Here is a 16,927-nt window from a genome sequence, read left to right on the forward strand (position 1 = left end):
GACCGGGCCAGGCTGACCTCACCCTCCCTCATGAGTGTTTCAGACTTTTTGGGTGATGAAGATTGACTGAAAATGAGGGCACACAGAAAATGAGCGTCTCAATCGGGGAAATACTTCTCTGTTTGTGATTTCACAGCAAAGAAATTCAGGCTACATGAGGACGTAGCCTGACGACCGAAGTGTTTTCTGTTTTTTCCCCCCGAGATGCCTGAGATTCCTCTTCGATTTCACCTCATCTTTTCTGCCTTTTTCTCTCTTTGTTACAGAATCGGAAGCCAAACTTTGACAGATAATGATAATGATAATACCTCCACAGAAAATCAGTAGAATGTGAATTCATTCCTGCAGCTTTTCCTTTTTTTTAAGTTGGACTTTCTCTCCTACCTTTCCCTTTCAGAAACTGATGAACCAGGTGCTGTGCTTTGTCTGTATAAGACAGACAACGATTGTGTCATGAAGTTCACATACTCTGAACACGCCAGCGGACAGTCCATCCTCACAGCTCTTAAAGAGCCAGGTCAGTACATAAAAAAAACAACAACATCTTAGGTTTTCTTTTTTTTTTACAACATTGATTTTTAGGTGAGAATTTGACATCTCTTGCTGATAAAATCAGCAAGTGACGCCTGATGCACAAAGCAAATTTTAAGTTCAGGGAAATGGCAAACTGTTGAAGTGCTGCTTAGGTTGATTGTTTACATTTGCCCTTTTCCCATGTCAGAGTGTGGTGGTGGGCCAGATGCCCTGATGGTGCTGCTGGCGGTGGTCGGCAGCATCCTGCTGGTGGGAGTTGTACTGCTCGCTGCTTGGAAGTTGGTCATCACTATTCACGACCGGCGGGAGTTTGCACGCTTCCAGAGCGCACGCTCACGTGCCCGATACGAGATGGTGAGGACGATCTCCCTCGCCAGAAAAATTTCACTGTAGCCAAAAATGTCTCATGATCAAATGCCTTCTGTTTCTTTTCTAATCTCAGGCCTCCAACCCTCTGTACAAGCAGCCTGTCTCTACACATTTTGTAGAAACAGATTTCAACATGTATGGGAAGTCCTACAACGGAGGGGTCCACTGATCCCTCAGCACAGGGCACGGCAGGACCGGTCCAGCAAACAGATCCCTGGAGGACGGGGCCGAGGTGGATGGTGGACTGAACACACTCGTCCCCCCTGCACGGTGCACAACTGATAACAGAAGTGACATAAACTGGACTGTGTCTGAGGGGGGAATTTGTGGCCTTTTTATCTTTTGCAGAGAAGATTCAAGCCTTTCACACAAAAGTGATTTGACTTCTTTTTCTTCATGTGTGTGCTTCGCTTGGCAGTGGCAGTCGGTGGAGGAGCAACGAAGCATGGACTCCTTGGTCTTGTTTAGAGAGAGAGAGAGAAAGAAAGTAGAGTTAGCAGTGAGCTTGTCTGCAGTTACATGAGATAAACAAACTCTCTCATGAAGTCCATAACTAAAACCACCGTTCGTTCTTTGTACAGAGCAGGCAAGACCTTGACTTATATTTGTATATTTTTATAAACACTAAAATTGCCCTTGTTATTCTAAACTATGCACCCAGCAGGACTCTGAACAAGTTGAATTTCATTCTTCAGATAATTCACATGATTATTAAGCAGCACATATTTCTGAAGGTGGCTATGACGACGTTGTGGTACTAACATTTACTAAGCAATAGACGTCTTACCTTCATTTTGCACAGAGAATATTAAGAGTCAAGTCTTGTAAAGATTTAAATTTTCTCCTCTGTTGTGTTTGTGTGTGCGTGTGTTATTGAATGCTCCACTTGCACTCCCTTCTCTTAACTGAATCGCAGGGTACCAGCTTACACCCCCCAGCCTCTGAACCCCTAAAAGATTAGGCTGGTGTTACTCTCTTTTTGTCACAAAATCCAGTGAAAAGAACAAAACCAGTGTCGTAGTCTTAATACTTTTCTGCTCTGAGCCCATTTGTTCCTCCTGTAGACACAAATCACTGAATACTGCAGTTTTCTCTTTTATACGACTTTAAACAGAAGATGTTTGGGCTTTGTGCTGTTGGTTTGACAAACGAGGGCAAGATGTCGTCTTGGACCTTTGGCGTTAGGAAAGTGTGACAGCCTTTTTTTTTTTTTTTTTTTTTTTTTTTTGATTGCACGTTATATGGACCCAATGATTGACTGAGAAAATAGTTGAATAATGAATTAGTAATGAAAGAAGCATTAGCTGAAGGTCTAATCTACAGCAGCAGGACATGTGTGTTCCTGGATTAGTTAGTTAGTAGATAAGTTCATTGCTGGTTTTGGTATTTTCATTGAATTTTTAATTTGACAGTATGAAAACTATAGAATATCACCAGCCTCTGATCTCTTAACAGCACCTCACAATCAGAGGCAGCTTCACATGTTAAGTACCATACAACCAGCACTGTGGTAACTGCCAAAGCCTTCTCATATGAGAAAGCAAATACGTTACACCCATGACAACATCACCTCTAGCTTGAAATACAGACAGATGCAGTGCTTTGAGTTAAATCCAGTGTGAGCCTAGAAGCTAGTGGAGTGAGCTTGTGACTGGAAGGTTCCCTGTTCAGTCCCCTGGGCTGGCAGGATTAAATCTGGGTGTGAAGAACGAAAAAGCCTCCCTCATCATCACCACTGTGGTGCCCTTAAGCACCATAGGTCAGACTGTCGTCACATTGTGTGAATGTGTGTAAAAAGAGAAATTACTTTGAATGAATATATGTTAAAAAAAAAAAAAAAAAAAAAAAAGGATTTGGGCATACAGTACGACCAGCTGCTACATTCACTGCTAAATTCCCTGTGACACTGCGTCCACCCTGCCAGCTGTGGGAGTGGGTGGAAACTTTGGGAAGCCTCAAAGGACAGTGTCCAGGGTCATAAATCTACCGTCAGTGTTCCCACAGGAAGAGGTGGAGTGTGAACTGTCACAGGGAAGTCTGACAGCAGTGAGTCTGGGTGAGGGAGGAGGGTGCTCTGTGGCTGTTTTTTTTTTACTATTTTTTTTTTAGTGGTCTTACATTAAAAGTTGCAGGGACTTGGAGTTAGTGTGTGTAACAGTGTGTTTGAGAGAGTGTTTGTAAATGATATTACTTGGGTACATATGTACATACAGTGCCAAAATGAAATGAAAACTCCACAAATTTCAGTTGTGGAGTTTTGACTCGGCTTGGCTGTGTGTGTGTCGTGGGCACATTTGACGAAAACTCACCGATCGCCACCTTTATGAGCTCAGACATAAACCAGCAGTGCAGCACTCTTCCTGTACGATCCTCAACATTTCCACACGGATGAACGGTCCACCAAAGGACTCGCACCTCTACGTGTTTATGTAATACCGCACACACAGCAAAAACAATAAATCCGCTTATGTCAAAAGTCAGTGAGTCTGTTGTGTTTGGCTCAATCTAATTTTAAACAACACTACTGTGTGTGCACACACACACACACACAGAGTGCAGTTAAACATCTGTTTGCACCACTAACCATGCTCTCACATGTTTGATGTGTGATCACACAGTCAGGAAGGCTGGTCTCATGTGTGCTCTGGCGCTGTAATTTACACCTTCTTGGTTAGACCCCTCCCAGATATGATGGTCATGATGATGCAGCACGTTGTACAAAATGACCTTATAATGATGTGTTCAGCCGCTCTCTTCAGATCAACCTATCATTTTGTTCTTTTAAAGCATCGTATCTCTGCGGGGTCATTATTGTGGCAGTGGTCTTGTGGTCATACCTAGGTTTCTGAATGTATATACAAATCTGTAAATTCATACACAGATTTATGAATCTGTGTCTCATGTCTCTGAGTGTCACACACATCTTCCATGTGTCTCTGCAGCTTGTTTTCGGGCGAAGACTAACTTCTGTCAGGAGGAAACTGCAGCAGCCTCTGTTTGTTCTGTTATTCCTGCTCGAGGTGAGCTCATAAATCTCCTTCCCCTCCCTCTTGGTGGTTTTCAGTGGGTTTCCTCCCTCTCTCCTCCCCCTCCTGGCTGGGTGAGAGTCTTCTGCCAGTTGCAGCGTCATGCTCATGAAGTCACAGAGCTCAGGTTAAATCTGCCTGTGAGAGGCAGGAATTGGCGGTGGGGGTACAGAAAGAGTCGACAGACAAAAATACACAGAACTAATTACCAGTGTGAGAGATCTCACCCTCATTAACACAATCAATGTCCTAATTAGCATCTGCTGACCAGCCTGACTCACAGCTCAAGAGGATGATGGGAAATTGATTTATTAGAGGGGGTGAATGGCTGTCTCTGCACATTTGTTATGTTTTAGGAAACAAGACTCTTTGACGTGAGCAGATTTTCTACAAACACACCTGTTAGTATATTTATATCTGCTTTGTGCAGTTCCGTCTCTTTTCTAAGACTCTTTGAGTTTTCACAGCTTTTTCAGAAATTCTGGTCTTTATTCGTTTCTGCCTTTTACAGAGATTTTTAAAAAATAATTTACTGATTTTTAAAACTGTTGTTAAACTATGTCTGGTAAACAATTACTGATAATTTATTTGGCAAACGTCCTTCATGGTTGAATTAAAAGGCATCATTTACATCATGGCTGAGATCATACTTCCGCCTCCGTCTCTTCTCGAACTTGACATCCATCTAAGAAAAGCTTTCCTGCTGGAGAAGCAGTGTCTTACTTTTGAATATTTCACTTCCTTTATTTAACTTCTTCCCTGTTTTTAAAAAAAGAAAAGTTTCCTTCCACCATCCTTCTGCTTTATTTAGTCAACACAGCATCTTTCTGTTTACCTTGCATTTATATCATCACTTCTTTTTTTCTGTTCTTCCCAGCTTTACTACTTAGAGGAATTGAAAATAAAACCACGTCCTTCCAAACGATGCACAGATGCAGCTAGTGTATTCATCATGGGCTGTGTGGAGTGGAAATTCAAGAACTGGCAGTCATCACTGACAGCCCTGGAATCAAGGTAATGATGGTGATTATGCTTAGTGCTGGAAAAGGCATTGAAATCCTTCACAGTTTTTTTGCTGACACCTGCAGTCACTCTGACAACAAGCTGCAATAATGGTAACAACTAAAATCAGTGTAAGCTGATGAAAACACGTTTTTTAATTTCAGGTCATCATACAGTAATGAAACATAATTATGATTAGTTCATTTCATTTCTGCCAATAGATCCGACACACCTACACAAGTAAAAATAGAAATAGTAGTGGTAAAACCATTTGACTACTGCAGTATTACAGTACTGTACTATACAGTGATTTAATATTGTAGGATTAAAATATCGTATTAAAGTTGAACGTATTGTGGAGAATGATCCCTGTCAGTGTTGTGAAAGTATAAACTAAATATAATTAAATAAATAACATAAATATGAACATTAGAAATATAGTCGGAGTCCACAGCTGATAACTTTCTCTATCAGACTGTTCAATAATGAAGTTTTACTCCTGCAGCAAACACAGGCGTCTGTTTCAGTCCTAATGGGAAGAGCTGCGACTCTGCTTTCTGTGGAGCATTAACCTCTTTTTGTGATGGAAATGTTTTGTGTAAACTGCGGTTTAGTTCCCATGTCTGGATACTGAGAGGACGCCTGGTGGTGTGTCTCCACCAGTCCTCCCTGTCAGCGTCCATGATGTGCTCTGACCTCACGTCTGCTCTCACAGCTCTGACACATTCAGACCACATGCATCACAAAAGCTCCACGAACCGTGTAAAACGCCACTGTCAAAAAGTCACAACGTTTTGACCTTTGACCTCCTGATGTTGAATGGTGTTATTGTCCATCTGATCTTAGAGTTAGATGTGAAATTGTTGGACAGAAACACTGCAGGATTTTTGCTTTAGTTTTATAGTCTACTGTTATTTTAGCCATCAAGAAGCTTTGTGACCTGAAATCTGAGCTCTGAGGTGAACAAAATAAAGGAAACTGATGTTCCTGGTTTTAGATAATTCACCAACAGATCCACACTCTGCCCGTAGGATTAGAAATATAAATCATTACTGTCGTCTCCTGATGTGTTTCTCAGTGTAAGCTGTACTTCCTGATGTTCCGTCCTGAAGTTTTTACAAGCTGAGTGAACAGGCAACATGTCACAGTCCACTTTTTGTTTTTTTGGCAGAATAAGTTTGGATGCTGTAACGTTGCCTCCCCCTGCTGTACTGTTGGGGTATTGTCTTTTTTGTTGGATGCAAATTTTCAAATCAGTTCACCTTTTCATAAGACTTTATAATACAGTCCCTGATTTACCGAATAATTTTGTTGAATGTATTGGATGTATGCTGGTACTCACGCGTAGGTACATGGAACAAACACCCAGGCACTGGTCTTGGTTTCTTCCACTGTACCTGAATTTAAGTATCAGCAGGAACCACTTAGTGTTGCATTGATACCTTGGTACCAATTGGTAGGTATTCATGCTGTGACAGCAGATTAACACACACAGTTCTCAAATGAAATATACAACAATCACATATGGGTTTAATATTAAGGTGTCCGTTTACTTTAGGCTACGTAGTGCACTGCTGCATGCTGAGTTGTTGTTTGGAAGAAGCCTGACTGCTCCACCATATCCTGACTTCTGCTGCCACCCAGTGAATGGAAAGATGTCGGTGAAGCTTGTGAAGTTATTCACACACTCTCATGGAAAACCACATGCTGCTGTGAGAGCAGCACATTGTCTGTGGACAAGGAAACATGTTTGCGTGTTAATTATTACATCAGATGAATGACAGTTAGTAAGATTATCACTTTAACTCTGACAAGTTTAACAGACACACGAGCTGAGCTGCATCTCTCTCAGAAACCACACCTAACAAGTCAATACAGCATGAGAACAGCCAGACTCTGTGTTTTAGGTGTAATCCAGCACCACCAGGAGGCGCCAGCACTTTTTAAAAGCCCTTCTGCTCCATCACATCACAGGTGACATGTTCTTGACAGTATCCACACATGCTGCAGGTGGATGTCACCTGTGTCCAGTGGTAGAAAGTGAGTACATTTACTGCACTTAAGTACAGCTTTGAGGTACATGTATTAATCACATTTTATGCTACTTAGAACAAAACATTTTTTTCATTTATTCAAAACACAATCAACAAATAAAAATTTGATATGATATTGTAGATTATCCTGTTTCCTGACCCTCCATTTAACCTCAATGTACCCAAGTCCTTTTTGATTACATCATCATAACCCTGATCTCCTTTGAAAAGTACATTTTACTACCAAAAACTCCGAATTAATATAAGAGATGCTGAGACAAACTTACAGAGGCACAAGCATGGTAGAAATGTTTTTGCTTAGCTCGTTTTTTGGCTCTAAAAAAAGGGGAATGTACGGCCTGTCGGAGAACCTTTCCTGTGGAAAACACTTTGGAGCCAAAGCCCCAAGTCTGAACCCGTTTTGTGTCAACAGCTGTTGCAGTGATATGAGGATCAGGAGACTCAGGGCTTTCAAACAGTCAAGGTTTTGTACAACTGAGTCTTGTACAGATCAAAACACACACAGGTGGGAGGTCAGTCTACCAAGTAGTATATAAAATGCTTAAAATCATCTCCAGCTTTACCATCTGCATCATTAAAACGATTAAAGTGACACATTAATGCGTTTATTCATTGAAGAGAGCCTAATTTTTCATCTAAAAAAAAAACTTTTATATTTTCCTATTCCAGTGGTGTCATTTCAACATTTGCAGTGATGCAAATAATTGAAGTAGGTGTATGAGTGAGGAACACCACCACTTGCTCAGCAAAAAAAAAAGCAGTCCAGAAACAAAGACTCTATTATCCTCTGCATCCGTTCATCCGTTCATCCATCCATCCAGCCCCTCTCCATCTGGATCTGCTGTATTTGACATCCATGTGGAGGTAGTTCACAGTAACAGTCAGCGTCAGAGAGGGTCTGAACAATAAAACAAGTACTGCTCCAGAAACGTTTGACATATGTGAGGAGGATGTCACGTCACTTCAGGGCAGCAATTACCAAACACATGCTACCCCCCACCTCAACACCCCTCCACCCCCAGCTCCCCCAAAGCCCAAGGACATTCTCCAGCATTTCCTGGTACTGATGAAAATTTCCAAACAGTTCCAGCACACTGAGATTTTCTTTTATTCTGTGTTTAATATTGACAGAAGTTTGATTAGTTTCATATCAGTGGTAAATTCAAGAACTGTCTGTGCAACTGTTTGAGCTCTGTCAGCATTGGGCGGTCTTTCCTTCTATTTCTGTGCACATTTAACATGTTTTTATTTTTGCATTTATTAACCTCATTACAGACATGATGTCAGTAGTATAAATAATTCAGTACACTTTTACTGTTTTTTTTAGATCATGATACAGACTACTCACTCCAATCTGCGTAACCAGCTTACCCTCCTGTAGTTGTAGGACACATGGAAATGATGATGAGTCTCCTATTAAAATGCACTTGTAATATACAGTATGTCACAATTACTGCGTCTGAGACGGATTTTCCATGCGTGGGTTTGAATGGGAGAGGCGCTCTGGGAATTAGGAAGGTACAGATCATTTCCTCCCAGATCTGGAACCAATTCAGGACAATTTTACCCAGCAGCCACTGGTGTGTGTGTGTGTGTGTGTGTGTGTGTGTGTGTGTGTGTGTGTGTGTGTGTGTGTGTGTGTGTGTGTGTGTGTGTGTGTGTCTCATTAACCTGTGATTCTGAGAAAAGGACATATCATGTTGCAAACTGAGGCTGCGCTCTCCGTTCAGAATTTGTGTTGTGTGAATAAATGATCTTATCCACTGAGATATACATTTTCTGAATACACTGCTATTTTAGGGGTAATGCAACAAACTGTAAACACAATACAACATATTATTACCAGAAAACGCAGATAAGCGAACTTGTTATCAAACAGTTCCCTGTTTACACATCCAGCAGCAGACACTGGGCAACACTACCATTTCATTTAAAGTTGTGTTTTTGACCACCTGATGAATGTAAATCCAAATTCCCTCGTTTTGTTTTTTTTTTTTTTTTTTAATCTCTGTTTGAGTCTTAACCAGCTCCTGTGAGAAATTTCTGGCTCTTCAGCTGCTTAAAGCTCCACGATTGTGTGTTCAGCAGCTATTGTCCCTCTGGCTCTTTGCTGTTGGCAGGTGGCATGCAGTGGATTTGTACGAGCTTTTGGAAATACAGTTGAAGAGGATGATGGGACTGAACCAAAGAAGTAAAGCTGTCGGCCATGAAACCAAAACAATAAGCTGAAAGATGCCAAAATGGACCAAGGAGAACTGAAGAATTGGGTAATTCTCAAATTCTCTTCGTGTTACAGTGCTGTATTGCTAACTGCCCTGTTGCTAATCGCTAATTGTTACATTTGAAAAGTTAATGGGTTGGCCTTAACGGAGTAAAAAATATTCAGATTCTGCTTTGGACTCCTGAAAGACCTGGGCTGTCCTTGGGGATGCTGTTAAGAAACTTTCCTTATCTATTTCCAAACTGCTGTTCAACTCAGAATTTGTTCTTGGTGGTTTACTCCGTCACTGAAGCTGTGGGAGACACCTAACATCTGGAAAAGCCTAACACATGGTGCTGTGCACTATTCCTCTTACTCTTACCAGCAATGCTGGTCCCCCTGTGGCTTGAGAGGTTGAGCAACCATGCTGAAAGCAGTCTGCAGGGGAGCTGAGCAGAGGAACTCTCATCTCCAGTCTCCCCCACGTTAAAACATCAGCACAACATAAGGAATGATCCTGCATTCAAAACTTTACACTGATTAAGCTGCATTAATCATTTTTACAGTGACTGTATAATGTGAAAGATTTAATTCATGGTAATGATCCCCCCACAGAAAATTATCACCCCCCACAGAGAAAACGATCACCCGACTCTGCAGCTCTACAGAGAGTTTTTTTGCAGCACAGTTACTGTTTAGGTTGCCAGTAGCTTTGGAAACCCCACCCAACCACACCTTTCCGATATCTGATTAGTGGACGGGGGGGCCTGTGTCTGACCAGTTCTATAACTCTCAGAAACCAGTGACTGTGCTTCTCTCAGTGGTGCTCTTTTTTCCTTACTCATATATTTGTGTAGAAATGCTGTCTGTGAATGATCATTGTTGTTCCCAATTTTAAACAACATTACATCTCCCCACTCTCTATGACGGCCGTCTTTTCACTCCGCCTTTCTGTGCGGCCATTCGGAAAACAACCTACATGCAGATGGAGTAGAACCGCGCCCTAACCCACTTTCCATTGCCCACCCAACACCAAATGAAAAGACAAACTTAACAACTAACAGTTATCTGCTGAATAAAGACAAAATCCAACAGCTGAAAGGCTCCTCAGCTGTTGGTGGAGACCAAACCAGAGCTAAAAGGAGATGTGGAGATAAGGAGCTTATGTTCATCCGTGCCATGCGATGTTCCTCATGACTTTAGAGCGACTAGCATTGATTTCTGTTTTTGATGTGTAAAGTCAGTGGCATGTCCCTTTAAGGCTGCACTATAGAAACTTATACGTAATATAAAATGCATAATTTTGCCAAATAAGTACTTTTATTTTAAGAACTCTAAGTATATTTTAACGCTAATACTTTAATACTTAGGCTAAGTCAACTTTTTGTTACTGAGTATTTCAAGTAAATGATCTGAGTTACAAGCAAATACAGAGAGAAGAACTCAGTAAAACGTCTACAAAACATCTACATACTCAAATAAGTGACCAGTGGTTGTAGTTAATTGACATACAGTACTTGAGTGAATGTACTCAGTAACTCCCCCACCTCTCCTGGGAGGCAGCACCAGTGAGGATCTCGTATATAAAGCCAGGAGCAGCAGAGAGGCAGAGGAGAGAGCTCCTGGAAACATCTGGAGAGAGCAGCTGCGCACTCGGAGCTGCAGGATGCGCGTCTTCGCTCTCCTCTGGACACTCGGCTTCCTGCTGAAAGAGGCGCAGGCATGGGGCTTCAAGAACGGGATATTTCATAATTCAATATGGCTGGGTAAGTAACTTTTCTCTTTCTGTTGTAGTCGCTGACACATTCACCTTTTTTCCGTCGCGCTCGTTGTGGTGAAGTTGAAAATCCAATCGGGAAACAAACTAGCGATTTACATGATTAGTGTAATTTAACTTGTGTGGTTCACTAAACATTGACTTTGTTATTCATCAAAGTCAGTCTAATCTGCAGTATCTTAAATTACCTGTGATCGTGAGAACTTTATGTTATGTCTTATGCCTTCACAGAAAAAGTATATTGTGAGGGAAAGCGAAAGATTAATAGACTAAATGCACCGGTCCAGCAGCTTTCCCTTGTTCCAAACTGAATGTTTATGACCTGGCTGAGGGATGCATGAGGCCAGTAAACATGGGGAAATGACTTCATGTCAGGGCCCTCCAAAATGCAAACAGATAGTTCCACTAATCTGTATCTGATACTCTGAGAACAGAAGGACTCATTTTCAAATAACAAGTAACACTAACACCATAGCCAGGAGCCCCATTTCATTTATGCTGAAATATAAATCTAACCAGCTGCATACATTTACCTCTGACTCTCAGTTTGTGAACCCCTCTCTTTATATTTTTATGAGGTGAGAGTGAAAGCCTGCTGTAGTAACAGAACAGTGTTTCATATTGTTAATGAGTTCGCCTTACCTGGATCCACATGCACAGCAACGCAGAAAGTTAAATTCAGGACGAAACAGCAGCTGGCACACAAATAATAATAATAATAATAATAATAATAATAATAATAATAATAATAATAATAATAAGTAGGTAACAGTGTTAACATCCAAACACAGTTGATAAACTAGTCATTTACCACAGAGTTTACAATAGTTACTCCTGCAGCATGAACTTAGACAAATCAAAATATCAGCTTTCCTAAGTTACTAATTTCTTCTGCTTTCTGCCTACCTTTGCAGTCATGCATGCGTAAAACCCAAACAGGATCAGCAGAGGACTCCCCACTGACGAGGCCAGGGAGCAAGTGACCACATTGTTGATGTGCTTGCAAAATGAAGAAAAATGTCACACAGTTAATCTGCCTCTTCACTTTTTTGTGTTTCGTGTCAATTTAACCTTCACTCTCTCACTGAAAACACTGTCATCAGCTCGGCTGTAGCCCCATGGATGTGTTTTCAAAGTGGCAAAATTAGGCCAAATCCTTGGACTGTGTTTCAGGTAGCCTGGATACAAATAGCACTGATTGCTACACACACAGTATCACCACAGAAGCTCAGGCAGACTTTCTTTGGGCTTTTGACAGAAGTAGCAGCTTTTTTTGTTTTCTCCCTGTTTGGCAGAACAAGCAGCTGGAGTTTACCACCGGGAGTCGCGCAAAGGGAGATACCAGCTGACGTATAAAGAGGCCAAGGCTGTCTGCAAGTACGAGGGAGGGAAGCTGGCCACTTACGAACAACTGGAGGCAGCTCGGCAAATAGGTCTGCACCAGCTTCCTCACAAATGCATCTGCAACACACATGCAGAGCTCCTGCCAAAGAACAAGGGAAGCGTAGGGACCACAATTCATTACAACTCACTCAGAGCAGATAGAGACTCTTTATCATCGCCAGCATTTGCTCCCATGAGTCACAGAGCACTTTGATTAATTATCAGTCCATTTCGCCAAATGCAGGCAGGACTGAGTTTAACTTGCCTTTCTCCCATGAAATAAATTCAGCATAATGTCTGAAGACGGCTCTCTGATGTAACAGTAGTGATACATCTCTTAACCCACTGGAATGCTTTTAACATGTAGAAAAACAGGCTCATATGTTCATGGGCTAAAGGTCAGTGGAAAGCAGTGGGTGAAACACTTCTTTCCACGAGTTCTTGGCTGTTGCATGACTCTGTGCCCAATTTTAAATGGTCCCACAAGTATTGTAAAAGCCTGTTAACACCTTCTTGGGTGGGTAATATCACTGTTCCCATGGCACAGAGATTGAATCCAGCCACTCGCTCTGGCACTGCGATCCACCTCCCTGTCAACAGTTATAGCTGAGCTTCCCCACCGCACTCTACCTAGGAGGTCCCCCCTTTTATCTGGACTGCTCTGCCTGGGGTCTGCTGATTGTAACTCTACACTGACTTCTGAAGCCCCCCCTCCCCCAGGTGTTCTGACAGGTTTTAGTTTTACAATCAACCTGAAAAAAAAAAGATTTTTGAAAGTTTTGAAAATCATCCACAGCGGACGTTGTATCCTTGACCGACTAATTGCTGCATAAAACAGATGTTTCTCATCTTTCGTTTCAGGTTTCCACGTGTGTGCAGCTGGGTGGTTCGACAAAGGACGTGTTGGTTACCCCATCGTCAAAGCTGGTACCAACTGCGGTTTTGGGAAGGTTGGCATCATCGACTACGGATACAGGCTGAACAAGAGCGAGAAATGGGATGTGTACTGCTACAACCCACACTGTGAGTGCCTGTTTTATACATTATGGTGAATCATCGCTTTCATTATATTTACTGTACTGTACTTAAAGCTGCACTAATTATTGAGAGTAGATCAAATAACTGTGTAATGTAAAAGTTGCTGCTCGTAGCGACAAACCCACAGGGCGCTTCAGCGTCTGTGTGCTCATTGTTTTTGCCTCTTGATACATCGAACAGAGACAGAAGTTTATTATTTATTAATTTATTACCTTTTTTGCTGAATATTGGGTTGAATAGAATTTAACAATTAATTTTAAGGCCATAAAAGCAAAACAATGACCCAAAAGAGCACAAAAACAGCCAGAAAGATTTGGAGTTGGGTGATTATTATCTTGTAGTAGTATTTGTGGTACTGATACTTTCACTCAAGTAAAATCTCTAAATGCTTCTTTCACCATTTCCAAGGAGGTTGTGGATGATTTTAAGAGTAAGTGATGACTGCATGTCTGTGGTTAAGCGTCGGAGTCATGAGTCCCAGTAGGGGAGGAGAGACTCGGACCCACAGGTTAAGAGTAGTCATCAAGTCTGAGGCTCCACAGACTCACTCAGGATTTTGTCATCGCCTCTGTTTCAAGTCAAACGTGAGGGATGACATAGAAACCTTCACCACAGTGAGAGCCTTGTCTTGACTCAACACCATAGTCCCACCCTGTGAGTTATCATGTTCAGACCAAGAATAAACCAGAAGGAAGTAACAACACCAGTCTGGATAAGATGTCGGTGGAGCGACTGAGCGAGTGATAACTGAGCCACGAGCTGGCCTGTGAGCGAGTGGTTTTAAAAACCACCACGCCTGAATGATTCGCCACAGTCTGAATGATGGAGTGCGACATTAATGTGTTTGAGATTTCACCATTTTCACAGTTTTGATTACAGCAGATATAAACTTGATTATTAAAGAACTTTGATCAGTATAAGTATCCAGCAAGACATTTTACAATTGAAAAATAAGTGTGTGCTTTCTGGTGGTCAAACCATGGAATGAGACAAACTGCTAATGAGACATTTTAAAATTCCCTGAAAATGGACATTTAATCTCCTGACAACAAACATTTCATGTTTCATGTAATCGTGATCGCATCAATTTCATTCATCTGCTGTGTAGATTTTATAGTTTTGTAACTGCTGGTCACCCATTCTGCCTCTGTGTCTAAACCTTTGGCTAAACCGTAACCCAGTGATGGATGTCAGCTTACTGTTTTAATGGTCTACAAATGACAGACGATTTTAAACAACATTCAATTTCATATCCCTCCAGGACGTCTAGGGGAAAAGCTTTTGATGCCACTGTCACCACTCTCCACATGTGTGTTTGATTTGCTTTACTCAACAAAAGGATTTCTTTTTGTTATTCTGAATTCATTGAGAGCTCACACGAAAGAGACCGACCCCCAAACCAAAATACCTCTCACAATCCCACCAGCTGATTAAAGGAATACACTGTGGGGAACCAGTCAACTCGTCCTTTCGCCTGAGAACAGACACCAAATTTATCCATGTCCCTGACTGACAGCGGTGCAGAGCTGCCTTTTACTGTAGTGATATGAAATGTGTCTGTGTCTTATTTTCACATTGAATCTACAATCATTCAACGCCTTCAGCAATGGAACCCAGTGACTGGTCAGAAACATTGGTGACTAATAATCACAACATGTCGCTCATGTGTCTTACAGCCAAGGAGTGTGGTGGAGTACTGACAGATCAGCAGAGGATCATTCAGTCTCCCGGTTTCCCTGAGGAGTACCAGGACGAACAGATCTGCTACTGGCACATCCGCGTCCGCCTGGGCCAGAGGATCCGCCTCCACTTCCTGGAGTTTGATGTGGAGGACGACACGTCATGTCTAGCAGATTACCTGGAGGTGTACGACAGTTACGATGATGTCTCCGGCTTTGCTGGGAGGTGAGGACCATGGACGGAGAAACAGATCCCAGCACTTCATCAGACAAATGCCACTCTGATTTATGTTGTGGTGTTTTTCACCTCCTCATTTCCCTCATTCTCCTGCATTTGGACAACTTTTTTTCACTTTATAAAGTCACAATTTCATCTGTAAAGTAGCAGAAAATGGTGGAAATGCCCATCAAAAGTTCCCAGAGCTCCAAGCGATGTCTTCAGATTCCTTGTTTTGTCCAAACACCAGTTAAAAAAAATAAAGATATTTAATTTAAAGTGACAGAAAAAGCAGCAAATTCTCACATTTGAGAAACAAGTTTTTTTTTTATTTTTGTTTGATAAAAAAAGTGTCTGATGATTCATGTTTTAATTATTTAATCGCCTATTTGTTTCAGCACTAGTGTTAACAATGAATAAGAGATTTTATGAACACTGAGATTCTGTGTATTTGACCTGCAGAGAATGTGACATGTGAACGTCTCTCTTTAATCCGTTTACAGGTTCTGTGGCGATTATTTGCCGGACGATATCCTCAGCACAGGTGAGATGCCAACATGCAATATTTCTGTTACTATGAGGAAAGACTTTTAGACGACAGCACACTGATGGATCTCACATTTTTCTGTTTTACAGGAAACGTGATGACGTTAAAGTTCCTCTCTGACGCGTCAGTCACAGCTGGAGGCTTCCAGTTGCATTATACTGCCTTTAATGCATCGTTGTTCTCACAGAATTACACCCACTATTTTCACTGACTAATGGTTTAATGCACTGATGTAATCCTGTTTCTGTATTTATGTTATTGGTTACCTCAAGTACTGTAATAAGTGAGTCTTTATAGCTCATTAAAGGTATAGCTCTGTCAAATAAACATGGTCATTAAACTGTGTTGCAGTTTCTAACATTGTCCTCATGTTATAGACACAATCCTCACTTTGTATTCACTTGCCCTGAGGCTTAGTTTATAGAAAACAAATTTTTCCGGTTGTTCCCATGGACTTTTCCCAGCCTTTCATGCTGTTAAGTCTTCTGACCTTGACCATGGCATTTTGTCAGTTTGGTTAAAGCTGCTGCTTCTCTGTTTCTTTGTAGCCCTTCATAAAAGGAATAAATGGACTTTGCACATGTTGAATTTTCTTTTCCTTGTTTAGCTGAGTTTGTTTTGTTGTTTTAGTTCATCATTGAAATCAAAGAAGAATCAAAGGTGAAATCTCTTTTCACCTGTTGCATCTTGACATAGTGATAGAGTGTTGATAAAACACATCTTTAAATCCTTGAGGACTGAGCTTAAATTCAGTTATTAAATGACTAACGATGAAAGGGAAATTACAGGGTTTTTTTTTTTTTTTTTTTTTTTACAGTTTTCATTAACATTTTATGGATCAAACAATTATCATACTTTAAAAGAAAAGATAACAAGCAGAAGATTAGTCACTATGAAAATTATTTTTAGCTGCAGCCATAATTAAAAGCACCAAAGTCTCAGATCCAGAGTTATAATCTAATGTTCTATGTCACCTGATGCTGCCTTTTTATTATTAAATTTGGGGCTATTAAGTAATTTCATTCATTCTTTACTCTCCTCGTCCTGTTGCTTGTAGCCAGTGATGGAAAAAGAACTCAGATTTTTTTACTTGCCTGTAAT

At 41.2% G+C, this 16,927-nt stretch overlaps 2 protein-coding genes across 3 annotated transcripts in view; both read left to right on the plus strand.

Annotated features, from left to right (window-relative positions):
* itgb5 (integrin, beta 5) overlaps positions 1–4,564 on the plus strand; it is a 37,106-nt gene extending 32,542 nt beyond the window's left edge. The window contains exons 14-17 of one of the 2 annotated variants that reach the window (XR_005895372.1): positions 398–517; positions 722–888; positions 977–2,033; positions 2,102–4,564. Coding sequence is in view for 1 of the 2 variants with exons in the window: in XM_041057191.1 (XP_040913125.1) it covers positions 398–517; positions 722–888; positions 977–1,072 (383 nt within the window). In the remaining variant the exon portion in view is untranslated. Of the gene's footprint in view, positions 1–397; positions 518–721; positions 889–976 lie in introns of both variants that reach the window. The other variant, XM_041057191.1, reaches the window with a different exon arrangement.
* A 6,256-nt stretch (positions 4,565–10,820) lies between these two features.
* tnfaip6 (tumor necrosis factor, alpha-induced protein 6) lies at positions 10,821–16,403 on the plus strand. Its single transcript, XM_041057601.1, has 6 exons — positions 10,821–10,951; positions 12,258–12,395; positions 13,207–13,368; positions 15,060–15,288; positions 15,783–15,823; positions 15,916–16,403. The coding sequence occupies exons 1-6, from the start codon at positions 10,852–10,854 to the stop codon at positions 16,035–16,037; spliced, it is 792 nt and encodes a 263-aa protein (XP_040913535.1). The 5' UTR covers positions 10,821–10,851; the 3' UTR covers positions 16,038–16,403.
* Positions 16,404–16,927: the final 524 nt, after the last annotated feature.

Source organism: Toxotes jaculatrix, chromosome 15, assembly GCF_017976425.1.
Source record: "Toxotes jaculatrix isolate fToxJac2 chromosome 15, fToxJac2.pri, whole genome shotgun sequence".
Classification (NCBI taxonomy): domain Eukaryota; kingdom Metazoa; phylum Chordata; class Actinopteri; family Toxotidae; genus Toxotes; species Toxotes jaculatrix.